General features: G+C 37.1%; 1 protein-coding gene across 7 annotated transcripts in view; it reads left to right on the forward strand.

Annotated features, from left to right (window-relative positions):
* LOC111567121 (ryanodine receptor 1-like) overlaps positions 1-17,219 on the forward strand; it is a 50,482-nt gene extending 33,263 nt beyond the window's left edge. For 4 of the 7 annotated variants that reach the window (XM_035947138.2, XM_035947146.2, XM_055016972.1 and 1 more), the window contains 26 exons: positions 2,314-2,413; positions 2,501-2,580; positions 2,684-2,760; positions 2,882-2,955; positions 3,704-3,721; positions 5,270-5,350; positions 5,461-5,549; positions 5,828-5,956; positions 6,040-6,144; positions 10,174-10,255; positions 10,345-11,666; positions 11,823-11,905; positions 12,226-12,385; positions 12,483-12,569; positions 12,729-12,998; positions 13,149-13,279; positions 13,377-13,419; positions 13,499-13,632; positions 13,745-13,805; positions 13,901-14,047; positions 14,132-14,266; positions 14,357-14,513; positions 14,735-14,799; positions 14,885-14,985; positions 15,077-15,128; positions 15,227-17,219. In XM_035947138.2, coding sequence (XP_035803031.2) covers positions 2,314-2,413; positions 2,501-2,580; positions 2,684-2,760; positions 2,882-2,955; positions 3,704-3,721; positions 5,270-5,350; positions 5,461-5,549; positions 5,828-5,956; positions 6,040-6,144; positions 10,174-10,255; positions 10,345-11,666; positions 11,823-11,905; positions 12,226-12,385; positions 12,483-12,569; positions 12,729-12,998; positions 13,149-13,279; positions 13,377-13,419; positions 13,499-13,632; positions 13,745-13,805; positions 13,901-14,047; positions 14,132-14,266; positions 14,357-14,513; positions 14,735-14,799; positions 14,885-14,985; positions 15,077-15,128; positions 15,227-15,322 — 3,879 coding nt within the window. In that variant the 3' untranslated portion in view covers positions 15,323-17,219. The remainder of the gene's footprint in view (positions 1-2,313; positions 2,414-2,500; positions 2,581-2,683; positions 2,761-2,881; positions 2,956-3,703; positions 3,722-5,269; positions 5,351-5,460; positions 5,550-5,827; positions 5,957-6,039; positions 6,145-10,173; positions 10,256-10,344; positions 11,667-11,822; positions 11,906-12,225; positions 12,386-12,482; positions 12,570-12,728; positions 12,999-13,148; positions 13,280-13,376; positions 13,420-13,498; positions 13,633-13,744; positions 13,806-13,900; positions 14,048-14,131; positions 14,267-14,356; positions 14,514-14,734; positions 14,800-14,884; positions 14,986-15,076; positions 15,129-15,226) is intronic. The other 3 variants (XM_035947142.2, XM_055016974.1, XM_035947145.2) reach the window with 1 other exon arrangement.
* The last annotated feature ends 98 nt before the right edge of the window (positions 17,220-17,317 follow it).

Raw genomic sequence — 17,317 nt, forward strand, 5'->3', positions numbered from 1 at the left:
TGTATGTTGTGCTTCGTTAATTGTGAGTTTCTTGAGTGAGAAACTCAAAGCTCCAATCCAGATCTTTTTCTTCAATGACCTCAGTTACTATGCTCCCTGTACTTCAGTTTTGAACATCACTGCAATTATGTCAGTGTAGCTTTGACTGTTTCAAAATAGCTTTTAGTCCTGTTTACACTTTTTATGCCTGGGATCTGGATTGGGTCTAACGAGATTGAATGTGGAATTAACATCAACAATAATAATCCAAATAATAATCATGACACTAATAATAATCTGCTTTAAAAAATCAGTTATCAAATTAGCTTGATGGACAGTGAAAGTCACTTCGGATTAAGTCAACCAGTGTGTAAGAAAGATGTTCCTGTTGCTACATAAGGCCCAACACAGTGTTCTTTCTTCTAGTTCAACTCTGCACAGCTCTTAGTACTAGAGTAGGCCGGGAGGGCTTTTTATACTGTATGGTTTACTTTGATGGCCAACGCCAGCTGCCTCTGTGCAGGCCTTTGCTACATTCCTTGTGTCCACTTTGAGTCTCAGACACTGTACTCATTGATACACCCAGTGCTGACTTTACTGCTGGAAGCAACCGGGACTGTACTATTACATAACCGCTGTGGATTTTCTTTGTTTAAACATGAGCAATGTTCGTGCTTTGTCAACATGTATCATTGCTTTATAAACTACTAAAACATATTTATAAATCCAAAACTGCTTCCAAAACATGTGTCAGGGCTCATATCAAACTGGGGAGTTAGACATGCCAAAAGACAAACGACCTGGAAATTAGTACCAGTCAAAATATGTTGTGAATGTGATTTAACATGTACTTATTGACTAGTGATGTCCTTCCTCCCAGTTTATATAGCTGTCCCTTTTGTTTTTCTCTCTGTCTCTCTCCTCATCATTCCATGTAACTCTTCTCACCTCCATAACACCAGGCTTCATTAACTGAATGTTACTGATCAATGTTCCCTTCCCTCACTCACATAGCATACTGACAGACTACAGTGAAAGCCAGTGTAGAAAATTAAAAGTATATATATATGTATATTCATACACATAGTCGCAGTTGTAAAAGTCCATTCACGTACATCATATAGTGCATCATTTATAATCATCAGGTAGTAAAAGAGCCAGGGACAGCAGTTTAAGTTTGAGGTCCATTTGCACGACACATAGTGGGTAGAGCTCCGTCAGGCATATGTGGGTGGGCAGGAGGGTGGTTGGGTGTGGGAAGGGAGGGAGGGACGCTGGGGAGGGGGGTGGTGGTGTTTTAGGGTTATTATGTGGGATGCTACAAGTTGATTTGTGATGTGGCTGAACAGAGGAATGCCAGTTTGTCCTCTACGTTCAGAGATAGTCATTTGCTAGCTATTTTCTCTCTATAAATGGCATGTCATTCCCAGTTGGCTCAACTTTATGCATAAAGAACCACATTGGTACAACTAGAGATTGATGCCATTTAAAGCCAAAGCAAAGCATATTTAATTAATTGATTTTCTTAAAATATTTTAAACTGCTTTGACAGATTGCTGTGAATGCCAGAGAAGTATCTCTGATACCGAGGGACTTCAGCTTCGTTCCAAACTGTCTTGTCTGCAGGGTTGCTGCATTTAAGACACTTTGGTGAGCTGTATGGCTAAAATGCTAAGCCAATGGGGCCGTTTCCTGTAGTCTAACGCTTGCTCCAGCCAGCAAACGTGAAGAAGTAGTGTAACAACTCCATGACTAATGAAGTGAGGTGACAGAATGTGTGCAAGGGCCAGACTTTAAATTCACAGTGACAACCCATAATACTAATGCTTGTAAGAAAAGAGAAATATTAGTATAGAAGAAAGAAAACAGAAGATGCGCAGTGCGTCGGAATATTTTGATTTAAACCATAGAGAAACTGTAGGAATTGGTATCAGTTTTATTAGTAGGTAAGTAATTTACAGAACTTCTGAATTAATAAGCTTTATGTGTTTAGTTATGGACTATTTAGGTAAAGAGTCAGGGACTTGTGCGAAAGGTGAGTGAATGTGAATTATTGTGTAGCATATAAATTGATAGAATGGACTTTGTGAATGATATATATCTATATATGTAAATAATATATATATATATATATATATATATATATATATATATATATATATATATATATATATATATATATATATATATATATACATACATGTATATATAGATAGATAGATAGATAGATAGATATTATGTATTACCTGACATCCAGAGTCCATCCTATCTATTTAAATTCTCTGTGTTAAAAATAACAGTACCAAACGCTGATAAAGTTTGTGTCCACCACAGGAAAAAGAAATGGAAAAACAAAGGCTCCTGTACCAGCAGTCCAGACTTCATAATCGTGGTGCTGCTGAGATGGTCCTGCAAATGATCAGTGCCTGCAAAGGTGATCTTTCTCCTTATCTTTGCTCAACACTTTTGCCTGTAATTTAGTTTATCCTTCACTAAGTTTCTGGTTTCTTGTTTCCTGTAGGTGAGACCGGCCCAATGGTATCAACGACGCTCAAGCTGGGTATTTCTATCCTTAATGGCGGAAACAGTGAAGTTCAGCGGGTATGTGTTCTGGAGCAAACTCTTAAGATCGTGCCTTTTAAAATCTGCAGTATGTTACTTGTAAAGGAGCACTTTTCACAAATTACTCTCACTTTCTTGTCAGAAAATGCTTGAGTACTTGAAGGACAAGAAGGACGTAGGCTTCTTTTTGAGTGTCCAGGCATTGATGCAGACTTGCTGGTCAGTTTTTAGTCACAGAGCACGTTCTTTTTGTTTGTTTTTTTTAAGTGAAGTATATTTTTATGTATGTAGTTGAAGAGTAGGGAGAGCATAAGTTAAAATGACTTTGTACTCTCTGCAGTGTCCTGGACCTCAATGCCTTTGAGAGGCAGAACAAGGCAGAGGGGCTGGGCATGGTTTCAGAGGAAGGCACCAGTAAGTCTCCATACTCAATTTCCTCTCCTGAAATTTGGCAGGAAAAACATGACACTGCAGCTATTGTTCATTATAATAATTACGTGACAGATTATCAAAGATAATTGCAGTCCACAGTGACGGGATAGGAGTGAAGACGGTGCACGTTTTGTCTGAATGAGGAATCAAATGTATATACTATAGACCTATTTGCTGTTCTTTGTAAGCCACAACAACATAAGTGAACACATTCAAAGCAGTTTTGAAAGGTTGACAGAAATTAATTGCAAAAATGATTCAGCTCAAAAATGAGTACCAAATGTTACCATTATTCACTGTACTACATGAATTAATGAATAGATTTAAGACATTTTGAGCATCTATTAATTCATCTTCCTCTAAATGCTTTCCATCTGTGACATTACTGTACAAATTGGAATGATTAGTTTCCTAACATGAAGTATCATTAACACTTGGATAACTGTTGAAGAATTCCATTTGAGGGATTTTTTTTTAATTTAACTTAAATTAGTGTAAGTTTTTCCCTGTGTATGTCTTGTAGTATGACATGCCTATTGGACATCACCTACTTTTGTCATCTAATTCTGGAGGTTAATTTGAAATTCTACCTGAATGAATTTGCCATGGAATGTTGTTAATCTCCCCCTCCTCATCTCTTAGTCCTCTACTGTTGTCAACACACTGATCCTCTCTCCCTTCCCCACGATCACTGCCACCTCTCCCTTGTCCCTCCTTTCATGGTCCTCAGACTTGAACCTAGATCGGGGTAAATCATGTTTCTGTCCATCTGCCTCTCTGCCCTCTTATTCCTCTATCTCTCCGCTGTCCCTCTTGCGCCATCACTTCTTTTTCTAACACTGAAATTCCACCAAGAGAGGATTGGATGCCTCTGTCCATCTTTCCTGTTCATAGCTTGTGCCCCTCCTCACATGTCTTTTTTTTATTTCAAAAAGCAATGAAAGGAATCTGGCCTTTCTTGCTCATGAAAAACTACTAAAACTGTGAATGAATCCCTCATGAGGTATTGAAATCATCAGTGATATATGATGACTGATATTTGCCATCAATAGTGATAGAGCCCCTCATCCCTCGACCCTAATAACTTCTTACAAATTTTTCAGTCACATGATTTATAGAGAGGCTGTTATTATCTTGAAACATGTCAAGAAAAATTGTTGCAACTTGTAATAACCGAAGTGCATCAAGCTTTAAAATTCTCACCACACATGAATCTATCAGTGGTTTATTTTCAGCACTGAAATGTAAAAAGTTAAAAGACTGTTCTTTTAAATTTGTTTATACCAGCTTAACTTGAACTTGAACAAATACAAGTCATGAGTTTTAATCAAACACTGTCTGACTAAAGACTGTGTGGTCCTTCCTTTGATATACTGTCACATGCACTGGATTCCTTTCAACATTGTTGATGGACAATGCCCCAACCTCTCTGACATTTAACTCTGCTGCACTACAGCTATGTTGGTATTTGCTGCATGATTCTGTGTTTGTGTGTATTTTTTGCAGCCAGTGGTGGACTGGGATTCAAAAAGACAAAGAAAGAAATCTTGTAATGTCATATACCTTATAATATATATATATATATATATATATATATATATATATATATATATATATATATATATATATATATATATATATATATATATATATATATATATATCCCTATTTGAAAGGGTGCAGTTGTTTTCTAAATGGAATGACACACAAATTTAATTTTCTCTTCTAAGTTTTCACATGTATAATTTATAAAAATCTGTGTCAGTACATTGCCACAAGTAAATCAGTTCACCCCTGAATACTGCAAAGTCATAATTTTATTGCTTTTCTGCCCACCAGTACAACAATGCACTGTTATTGTCTTCTTTATTCATGTTGTTAATGTGACTGTATGTCTGTTACTGTGTCAGTTTGTCAACTTGTTTTCACATTAAGTGTATGCATGTGATGCTGGTGTCGCCTGTATGTTGTTTGATATGTGATTGTGTGTCACACCATTGTCAAACACAGTCATTTGTATTTCTTTTATTAATATTATTTATACAATTTAGTGTGACTCATTCTCTAATTTAATGTAACAAGCAACACTCAGTCAGAGGTGGTTATTGCAGTGCCTGATACTAAAATCCATTTAGAGAACATGGTAAGTTGAGAAAAGATTTTTATTTATTATCCTCACACTGCTTATAGTCAGGCAAACTATTTTAGTAATTACCGATGCGACTTCTTATCATCGTATGTAGTCTGATCTAGCTTGAATTTAGCACCCTCACTCATTTTCTTTGCCTTCTTTTAGATGAGAAAGTGATGGCAGATGACGAGTTCACCTGTGACCTCTTCCGATTTTTGCAGCTGCTTTGTGAAGGTCACAATAATGGTGGGAATTACTCATATATCAAATGAGAAGACTCAAAACAAGTGAAAAAAACCTTTAAAAATAACCATTGTAAACTGTTGTTAATCAAAATGATCTCTGTTTTGCTGCAGATTTTCAGAACTATCTGCGGACACAGACAGGCAGCACAACTACCATCAACATCATCATCTGTACTGTAGATTACCTTCTTCGACTGCAGGTTTGACAATAATTTTGCCTGCAGATGGCGCACCTAATAAAGATTGAAATAAAAAGTTTTGAAGGCCATTTTGAAGAATATAATGTCTTAAAGCTACATGCACACCAGGATGTGTATTGATTGTGTAGCAGGTTTGTTGTACACATCCAACTTTGCCTTCAGTAATGAATCTGTAGTCATTTTTTAGCTTTCAAAGATGATATTTTGGTCATATTTTCACATAAACCATAAAGTATGGTACTGGAATACTCTTCTTACCTCCCATGTTTTCAATCTAGGAGTCCATCAGTGATTTCTACTGGTATTACTCTGGCAAGGATGTCATCGATGAACCAGGCAAAAAAAATTTCTCCAAAGCTATGACAGTCGCAAAACAGATTTTCAACAGTCTAACTGAATACATTCAGGTAAAATTTGAATGAATTCGGCATTTTTGCTGGATGGTTGTTTTGTTTATTTTGGGTGTAACACACAGTCTCTCTCTCTTTAGGGCCCATGCACAGGCAACCAGCAGTCCCTGGCTCACAGCAGGCTGTGGGATGCTATTGTCGGGTTCCTTCATGTCTTTGCCCACATGATGATGAAGCTGGCACAGGTACACACAGAAGATTTAATTCATTGTACTTTACAAATTTAAAGTATTTGTTTGCTGTAAACATAAAATGAAACATTTTGCCTCAGTTTTGCAGCTTCATGTGTGGATTGAGCTCCCAGACATCAAATCTACATTTTTTATAGCAAACACTGACACAATAATCAATCATACAACTTTTATCTCATGACACATTTTATTGTCAGTGACTATAACAGAAGTTAGTGGTAACCATTGGAGCCAGTTGTTCCCCATCATTGCATTGATGTTCATGTTATGTTTCACTTTGGCTCTCAGTGGTTATCAGTATGAGTGTAAAAAGTTCAGTTCAGTCCTTTGTCATCTCAAGGCACTTTACATTATAACTGAAAGACCTTACAAAATGTATACAGAGAAACCAAACAAATCCAAAGTTTCAATTCTTTGAGCAAACACTTGACAACGGTTGGAGAAGTGAGCTTGAACTTTTCCCTTACTTTGAATAACGTTAGTGGGAGGGTACAGAATCACCCCATCATTACCAAGCCCTAAGGAATGTCTTCCCACAGATGTTCAGCGGAGTTCACCTGTACAGGATACATACCATACAAACTGCTCCTTACCTGTGCATGAAGAAACTGTGTTGTCACAAGCTTCATTGTAAACATGCTTGCAAAATTTTGGTAAATAAGTGAGCAGAAGCTGTGCCTGAATGTTACATTTAGAGAGTAAAGTCACTTTGGATTTCTTCATTCTATAAGTATTTGCACCAGTTATTTGTAACTCCAGGAAAGTCTGGTTTCAAAGTCATTCTAAACATTTGTTATAATTCCAAATGATCACATCCAATGAAGACATTTTGACATGTCACCGTAGGAATAAGTGTAAAAGATAAAATTAACAATGGCTAAATTCCATTTTGGGGTCCTGGTATTGTGCTTGCTGCCTCACTGTCAACTGTCATGGCTCGCTGGGACACTTAAATAGGACAGAGCCATTCTTAGTATTGTTAATTACCTTTTTCTCCTGACAAGTCAAAATTTCTGCTGTAAAACATTACCTTCAGTGTGCATTTAAGGTAACACATATTTTCTAATAACCATTTCAAGCTGGTTCTATACCATATATTTGTTGTATAATAAAATGTATGTACTTCATTATTAAAGGTCATATAACTATTTAACAAACCAGGCTGGCTTTAAGTGTGGAACTAATTTCAGACCGTATGGTGCAACTTTTGCCACTAGAGCTACAAATGAAAGGTCAAAATACTTGTGAGTGAATTCTCATGACTTTTCCACTCTGCATAGTGCAGTCATGCTCTGTGGATGACTGAGGCTAATAACACACTGTTATTGTTAGTAGCATAGTGTTTGCATGCGTAACCCTTTAATCATATGTTCAAGAGACAAGCCATACTCCATCCATCAGTTTCCAGCTCAACATACTCTAACACTATGGTGCACCTAACAAAATGTTACTTTCCTGTGCGCTGTCCTTCTTGACCTGATGTTCTCACAAGTATCAACTGCTCTGTTTGTACAATTGTCATTATATTTGAAATACTATTGCACAGCAGTTAACGTGACATATTTTAAATGTCTGATTCCAAAAAGTAAACGCTAATTCTATTATAGTATGTAAAATATGTGAAGTATTTTTTAGGGTGTAAAGTAAATTGTTAGATTGTTTTACTGGCAAACAAAAGGGGATATTTGTCATACACAAAGTATGTATGTAAAATGTAATAATGTTTTAATTGTTCAACCACTGAATAATTTATCTATTATTTAAACTGTCTTCCACATGGTCAATGCAGGGTAAAGTATGTATCCACTTTATTCATTTATTGATGTGATATTGTGTTTACTAGCTTTTAATTGATTTAATGTTGGTAATGATGTCTCTTATCAGGCTGTTTTATATCCACCTGCTTTTAAAGATGAAATTGATTTGAAATGGTTTAATCAGTTGTTTGTAAATTATGAAAATATGATATTGTGAATCCTCCACTGTAGACAGGACTCAGATAGAGCCAGAAATCTGTTAGATGCTAAGCTCAGTATCTTTCCAAGCAAAGTGAGGATAAGATAGAAGTTTAGTTTTTAAAACCAGATACTTCAGCGACGTGTTGAGCTGTGATATCTTGACAACCACATCCATGTAATGTCAAACAACTCAAAGCAGATTCATTTTAGTCATTTGTTCAAAGACACATTTCAAAAAATGGCAATAATTGTGAGCAACTTTGTTGAAAGGTTTACTTTTTAGGGGGATCCTTTTTGAAGTGACAAAGCAGATTGAATCTACAGCATCCTTTCACTGTTGTATGTGTGTAGTGTAATATTTTTGGGTATGATATGCTAAAAATAAAAGATGATATAATCATGGCAAATTCTATTAAACTGAAGAACAGAGAATGAATCTGCAACATGCATTCATTGTTATAATTAAATACAATAATGTAATAATGGAGAAACGTATTTTTAGATCCAAATTAAAACTATCGTATGCCATGCAGTACATTTATTTACATATGGAACCTTTTTCTCCTTAAAACTAGATATTTGTCTTTTTTTATCAATGTATTCAAATTCTTTTTGAAACCTAAACCTTACCCTTCGCCTGCTTATGTTACTGTACCACAACAGCCGTATTCTTCTTATCAAAAAGCATTTTTCCTTTTTATGCAACCACCAGTATTTTAATAAAAAACATAGGTTTTGTTTAATGAATAAATGAATTCATAACAAAGAAGCAGGTGACTACAAAACATCATGAGAGAGAGACTGATTTTTAACCTCCACTGTTGGAGTTTACACTTTAATATGAGGTTATTTGGTGTTGGAATATACATTTTAATGTGACATCCATTTTGTGTGCACACATTTAACAGAGACTTTGATTCTGTTACCATCATTCTTTCATTTGTGGTGTGTTGCTTTGTGGCTTCTGTGTTGCTTTGAATTAACATAATATTAATAACCAGGGTCGGTAGTAATGGATTGCATGTAATCAGGATTATGTAATCAGATTACAAAAATGAGTAACTACAATCATTGCAGATTGCGGGCTTGCATGGCCTTTGATGAAAAAAAAACAGCAACAAAAAAAAACAATACACTACAGCTGTACACTTGTTAGTTTTTGTACGGGTATTTTGATTTGACTTCTTTTAAATGTTGCCTGTGTTCCTTTGTAGCTTAATTAATGCTAGTTTACATGATATTTCATGGATAAAGGGGTTATAATTCATCTTGATTTACGTTAGAAATGGAAGATGAGCATCCTGAATAAGTGTTCTTGCATTACAAGAATAAAGTCCTCCAAATGGCCTTTGGTTAAAAAAAACAGCAGAATGGAAACATACAAATAGAAACAGCATCCTGCATGTTAGATTAGATGACATTTTTTGTAATTCACTTACATTTTAATTACAAAAAATGCCATGTAGTTTATATTCAGTAACAGACTACATTTCAAAGTAAGCTGTCCCAACACTGTTCATAACATATATATAAATATTGTATATATGGTATAAGCTTCAGCTATTAATCCTAATGCTAACTGTCAATAAGCTTTTATTAGTAGTTCAATATTCAGATAGGAATAACAGACATTTAAGTAATAAATAGTAAATTTTCTTTTTTTTTCTGTACATACAGTATATATAAAAAAATGTACACAAAAATATTGTACAAATGTGTAGAAACCAGAATTTATGTGAAGCCGAAAGAGACTGGTTAAAAGTTTACATTTTGAAGTGTTCTCAAACCATTTACACATCATCTCAGCATGAGGGTTTGGATAATTAACGTATTTTCTTTGTTGTGAATGTGATTGTATGCAATACACAGTATTTTGAATGTACACCTCATCATAACAAGTATTTTGGTTACTATATGTGGAAATAATTTTGTGTGATAACTCTTGACACTTTTCATTTGTGTTTTCAACTTGACCAATGACTATTGCACCTCTATAAACCTATGCAAACCTCTAATAATCTGATGCCATTACTGTAAGATTTTGTCGCTCTTTTCGTGGTCATAGGATTCCAGCCAGATTGGCCTGCTAAAGGAGCTCCTTGACCTACAGAAAGACATGGTCGTTATGCTGCTGTCCCTGTTAGAGGGTAAAACAAATTTGATCTGTTTAGTTTTCAACAATTTTCATCTTTTTGCATCTTTTCAAAACTTTTAATTTTACTTTGTGTTCTTTCAGGAAACATTGTAAATGGTACAATTGCCCGCCAGATGGTAGACATGTTGGTAGAGTCCTCCAGCAATGTGGAGATGATACTCAAGTTCTTTGACATGTTCCTCAAGCTGAAAGACATTGTGGCTTCAGATGCTTTCCGTGATTACGTCACGGACCCTCGTGGGCTGATCTCCAAGAAGGACTTCCAGAAGGCCATGGACAGTCAGAAACAGTACTCTCCTTCAGAGATCCAGTTTCTTTTGTCCTGCTCAGAAGCAGATGAGAATGACATGATCAACTATGAGGAGTTTGCCAGTCGCTTCCAGGAACCTGCCAAAGACATCGGCTTCAACATTGCCGTGTTGCTCACCAACCTGTCTGAGCATGTTCCCCATGACACCAGGCTACAGAACTTCCTAGAACAAGCAGAGAGTGTGCTGAACTACTTCCGTCCATTCCTGGGCCGAATTGAAATAATGGGAGCCAGCAGAAAGATTGAGCGCATCTACTTTGAAATCAGTGAAGTGAACCGCAGACAGTGGGAAATGCCACAAGTCAGAGAGTCCAAACGGCAGTTCATCTTTGACGTTGTCAATGAGGGTGGTGAGTCAGAGAAGATGGAGATGTTTGTCAACTTCTGTGAAGATACCATCTTTGAGATGAATATAGCTTCACAAATTTCCGAGCAGGAGGAAGAGGAAAAAGGCGAAGAAGATGATGAAGGAGATGAAGGTGGAGGTGAGGGAGGACAAGGTGGGGGAGCAGGTGGAGGAGGAGATGAGGACATTAATGGAGAGGAAGTGCAGCCTGAATCCACCTCTGCCTTTGCAGACTTTATAAACAGCATGTTAAGCTTCTTCAGCATTTTCACTTTCCGTAACCTTCGCAGACAGTATCGCAGAGTGAGAAAGATGACCTTCAAAGAGATTGTTGTGGCTTTGTCCACTTTTTTCTGGACCATCCTAATGAGCATACTGCACTTCATTTACAATGTGTGCAAAGGCTTCTTTATGATCATCTGGCAAACATTGTTTGGAGGTGGCTTGGTGGAGGGAGCTAAAAACATCACCGTGACTGAGATACTAGCAAGTATGCCAGATCCCACACAGGATGATGTACATGGAGATGGACCTGGGGAGCTAAGGACAGGGGAAGAACAGGAAACTGGAGGGGTAACGGACACTGGTGAGACTGGGAGTGGAGAAGAGGAAGAGGAGGATACCCAGGAAAAAGAGGGCGGAAGGATACCAGGTATCGATGCTCCAGGTGGACTTGGAGACATGGGTGTGGAGGCACCTGTTGAACCTCCAACTCCTGAGGGAACTCCCATAACAAAGAGAAAAATGGTGAGTTATATTTGTACTCTACATGAATAAAACTGTACAGAAATATTAGCTAATTTACTGGTTGTTATTGGTCTGTCTCTTAGTTTTTTCCCACACTGTCTTCAATGACAAATATCTCTCTAAAATGTAAAAAATAACCGTGGATGTTTGTTCCAGCCACCAGAAGAGGCGGAGGCCAGCCAAAAACCACCTGAACCTGTTCCTGTAGAAGAACCTCCTCCAGAGCCTGAAAAGGCTGAGTGAGAGACTTGAGTTGTTTTCTTGCCCAAATTAATTTGCTCTCAGAATATTTTACTGAAACGGCTTAGAATGGTTTTTTGGCAGTGTTGTGAATGCAAAGGCTCGGTAGAGGATTGCACCGTAGCATTTAAAAATTTATTGTGCTAACTTACAAAATACATTTCCATCAGCAATATTATCAGTAGATCATTACTGTACCACAAGAATTGGGGCTTCTCTTCAAAGAGTGTGGAAATACAGATAGAAAGGGTTCCACATCTGCAACAGTGGCAGCATTGCACCATGATTTTGCAGTAACCCTACAGTGTTTGGTTTTCAGTGTTGAAAATGGAGAGAAAGCAGAGAAAGAATCCCAGAGCAAAGAGACGGAACAACCAGTAGAACCAAAGAAAGCGGCGTCAAAAAAAGAAAAGAAGCAGAAAAAGCAAGGCGGTTTTCAAATTTGGACCGAGCTGGAAACTCAAAGAAACAAATTTATGGTGACACATTTGCTCGTATTGTTTCACAGTTGATTTGCAAGCATAATTTTAATGTTGCTCACAAAATATCTTTAAAAAATGTATCTCTCTTTTCTAGAACTACCTCTCCAGAAACTTCTACAACCTGCGTTTTTTGGCTCTCTTCCTTGCATTTGCCCTGAACTTCATTTTGCTGTTCTACAAGGTAAAAACAATTATGTCTTTGAGTTATTCTCTTGTGGTAACATGCTTGTGTCAAAAGCTTACTCATAACTGAGCTAAAATCTTTTTTGTTTAATGGACTATATGTGAGCTGTCTGAGCCTCAGGTGAGGTTTATCTCTACGTTGTCCTGTTGTGTTTAGGTGTCTGAGACTCCACCTGAGCTTGAGGACATGGAAGGATCTGGAATGTCAGAGGGAAGCGGGTTCTTCGAAGGCTCTGGGTTGTTTGAAGGCTCAGGAGAAGAGGCTGAGGGATCTGGAATGAATGAAGGAGATGAGGATGAGGAAGATGTTCCGCTTTATTTCTATTTAGAGGAGAGCACTGGATACATGCAGCCCACATTAGCCTTTCTGGCCATCCTGCACACAGTCATTTCATTCATCTGTATCATCGGCTACAACTGCCTGAAGGTATATTTGTCACACAGTAAAAAGAATGAATTGTTTCATCTTAATGCCTCTTTACATTTAAAATTATAGACGGATTTAAAAAAAAACAAAAAAACAAACAAACAAACTGGCATAACTCAATTAAAGAGCATTTTCAATGATTTTTGTCAGATTCCACTGGTGATCTTTAAAAGGGAGAAAGAACTTGCAAGAAAGCTGGAGTTTGACGGCCTCTACATTACAGAGCAGCCTGAGGATGATGATATCAAGGGCCAGTGGGACCGACTAGTCCTGAATACACCGTATGTGGATAAAGAAATATGCCTCTTTGCAGACGCTTTTAACTACTGCCAAACGGAAGTCGATTTCCATTAATAATTGTGTCCCGTTTCTTCACAGTTCTTTCCCCAACAACTATTGGGATAAATTTGTCAAACGAAAGGTTAGTGATGTTTGATTGTGGTGGTTTTGAAATGTGCTCAGTAGAGCACATTAATGTGCAATGTTATGTTTGTGTCCAGGTTCTGGATAAGTATGGCGACATTTATGGAAGAGAAAGAATCGCTGAACTTCTGGGTGTTGATTTAGCCTCCCTGGATGTGAGCCAACAACATGAGAAGAAACAGGAGGAACCTGATAACTCTGTGTTTGCATGGTATACTGCATATTTAACCAACAAACATGAGCAGTAGTGCACATTAGATGTTGTTCTTCCAAAGTGAAACAAGTCATTTCGAATGGATACAAACCATTATTTTGTCTTTTAGGGTGACCTCAATTGACATCAAGTACCAGCTCTGGAAATTTGGTGTTGTGTTCACAGACGGTGTAAGCAAACCTATATTATATGTTACACACTAAACCATACAATAAAATGTTCTTCTATACTGCGCTATATTATACTATACTACATCTCTTTGTAGACCTTCCTTTATCTGTGTTGGTACCTGGTGATGTCTTTGCTTGGGCATTACAACAACTTCTTCTTCGCCTGTCACTTGCTGGACATTGCCATGGGTGTCAAGACTCTCCGTACTATCCTGTCCTCAGTCACACACAACGGCAAACAGGCAAGAGCAGAAAAAGCTGAACAACAGAACTAAATGTGCCTCAGTTTAAATGTACTAACTATATTTCCTTTTCGTCTCTTGTAGCTCATGATGACAGTGGGCTTGTTGGCTGTGGTTGTGTATCTTTACACTGTAGTTGCCTTTAATTTCTTCCGCAAGTTTTACAACAAGAGCGAGGATGAAGATGAACCAGATATGAAATGTGATGATATGATGACTGTAAGTTACTTTTGATTTAAACATGTGCACTGTCATACTTTTATGGCTACAACAATTCCCAAATGATGTTTTTTTTTCTTCCCCTCACAGTGTTACCTTTTCCACATGTACGTGGGTGTGCGTGCTGGTGGAGGCATCGGAGATGAGATCGAGGATCCTGCTGGAGATGAATACGAGCTTTATCGAGTGGTCTTTGATATCACTTTCTTCTTCTTCGTCATTGTCATTCTGTTGGCCATTATTCAGGGTAAAGACAATGCCGTACTTGAAGATGATTTTAAAATGTCATGCTACTCATTTGATGCTATTAAGTACTGTACTGTCATTAGAGTGAACTAAGGGAAAGGAACAGGATCTTTTGAAGACTTTCCTGAAACTGTTGACAGGACAAAGGAATTTTAAGATGCGTTTGGCACTTTACAGATTGTAAACGTCTCTAACAACATTGTTATTGCACAAATACTGCAGGTCTGATCATTGATGCCTTTGGAGAACTCAGAGACCAACAAGAGCAGGTCAAGGAAGACATGGAGGTATAACACTTTAAGGTTGACTCTTTTACCTGATGTATCTTATGTAGCATGGTGACTTTAATCCACATTACTAATTTTTCTGCAGACAAAATGCTTCATATGTGGCATCGGAAGTGACTACTTTGACACAACACCTCATGGCTTTGAGACCCACACTTTTGATGAGCACAACTTGGCCAATTACATGTGAGCGTACCTCCTCTGTGTTACACTGCATTTGTGGATGCATGTACAGTATGTGCAAATGAGAAAATATTAACATATAAATGTTTTTCAGGTTCTTCTTAATGTACCTTATCAACAAAGATGAGACGGAGCACACTGGACAGGTCAGTCCATTTTTTTTTCATCAAAGTCTTCTGCTTTTAGTTTCTTGCCTCATTCTGTGTCCTTTCTTAAATTCTTGTTCTTACATTCTCTGTTTTAGGAGTCATACGTGTGGAAAATGTACCAGGAGCGTTGCTGGGACTTCTTCCCTGCTGGAGACTGTTTCAGAAAGCAATATGAGGATCAGCTTTCCTAGCCAGCATTTACTTTAGCTGAATGGACAGACACTACAACTATTTAGCTGGTACTTGTCTTTATGATTGTTGACAACACACACAACAAATAGATTTTGTCATTAAAAAATGTAAAATCATTTTCACGAACTATTAAAAGCACGACCATTACTAGAAAATCTGGTAATTTTTTTTACAACAAACTATTTTTACTACAAAAGAATTTTCTTTAGCAGACTGAAAGACATTATGTCACTGAAATGTTAATATAAGAAAACTGCCAGTTATATGACAAGTTATATGAAAATTTTTTTTTTTTTTAAAATCCAGTCATTTACATACTCATCTAACAAATGGCCTCTTTGAACAATTTCAGTGTTATGACTTTCTACACGAGTTTTAATTTGTTGTCTGCTCAGCAATTATTTATGTGAGAATGTAAAAAGTGCCCAACATCTCTCCTCCACATATCTACACCAACTCAACCTTGCCTCTCTTACTTTTCTTACTCTTCCAAGCTGAGCTGTCCTTCTAATAAACTCATTCCGAATCCTGTCTATCTTCATCACTCCCGATGCACATCTTTACCTCCAGCTCCATCTGCTGTCTTTTTGTCATCTGTATTGTCTCCAGTCCACATGTTCCAAATGTTTTTTTGCTATTATCATGTAAACCTTCCGTCATAAATCACTCCTGCCGTTCTTTTCCACTCTGTCTACGCTCTTCATCACCTCTCCTCTACAGCCCCAATATCTTTGAACAGTTAACCACAACTGTTTTAATATGAAACCGTTATGAAACAGGTAAAGTGCCTCCGCAGTAACACCATCAACTGGCACAGAGACAACAGAATGTATAAACTAGGAAATGATCTTTACCTTTATGTCTTCACACGTAATGAATAGTTTAGTTCAGATTCAGTACATAATTTTTGATATTGTGTCATTTTCACTTTAGCCCATTTATTTCTGTTTATTTTTTTCTGTTTTGTTTTCTTCAGATACTCCAGTGCATATGTTTGATTCTAAATTATTTATTGTTTGTCGAGACAACTTAAAATCTGAAGTAGTGAATAATTTCTGTCAGAGGATGTGAATGTAATCAGACTATGAGCTGACCTTGTACTTTACACTGTATGTTTAACGCATGTCTGTGCTCAGTGTTGCTGTGGCTACAGCGTCCTTTTTAATCCTTTTTAACACTGAAAGCAAAAGCAATCTGACTGAAAAGAGTGGACATAAAAGTGACAATAAAAATAGGGCGAATGAACTTAAGCAAAGCATATAAGCTTCACTTTACAGTATTTACGTTTTTATTGTGTGAAGTTCATTTCATATGAAGAATTACATCATCTGGCACTTAACCATTCAGCAGACAGTAATCCTCTTTGTACTCAAACACATTTTTCGCTGCCTTTGAATCCTTAAATGTGTGTCCTAGTCTCTGACCTTTACAGTAGGGATTGAGTTATTGTTTAAAAAATACATTTCACTGAATTATATCATAAGTGATGATGAATAGTATCTCTGCAAAGTCGCTGTAGATTTATCTAGAGTTGAGCTAAATTTACCTCCCTGACGTGTTATTAAATCTGCAGTTTTTACAATTAAATGCCTTTTCTCTTCAAGGTTCTTACGTAACAATAGATGTTTGTGTTAACAGTAAATACTGTTGTAGTCTGACCGCAGGTCAGAGAGCTAAACATGTAGGATCATGTATGACACTGACTATTGTGGAACTGTTGAAGGATAACTAAAAAAAAAGACCTCAATCATTTTGTGGCTGCTGTTGACTTATTATTCATTGTACATTTACCCACTGAAGTAGATGTCACCCCAGGTTTATTGAAGTGGATTTAAAATTCTATTAATTCTGTGTCTGTGAAACTGAATTGATATTAAAGAGGAGTATTAAAAAGCACTTGAATCATGCTGATAAGTCTTTCTGCACACACGGCAGCAGTTTTCGTGTAACATCTCATCACAACCCATTTTCATACAAAGCTGCTGAACTTTGGC

This window comes from Amphiprion ocellaris, chromosome 14 (assembly GCF_022539595.1).
Source record: "Amphiprion ocellaris isolate individual 3 ecotype Okinawa chromosome 14, ASM2253959v1, whole genome shotgun sequence".
In the NCBI taxonomy this organism is placed as follows: domain Eukaryota; kingdom Metazoa; phylum Chordata; class Actinopteri; family Pomacentridae; genus Amphiprion; species Amphiprion ocellaris.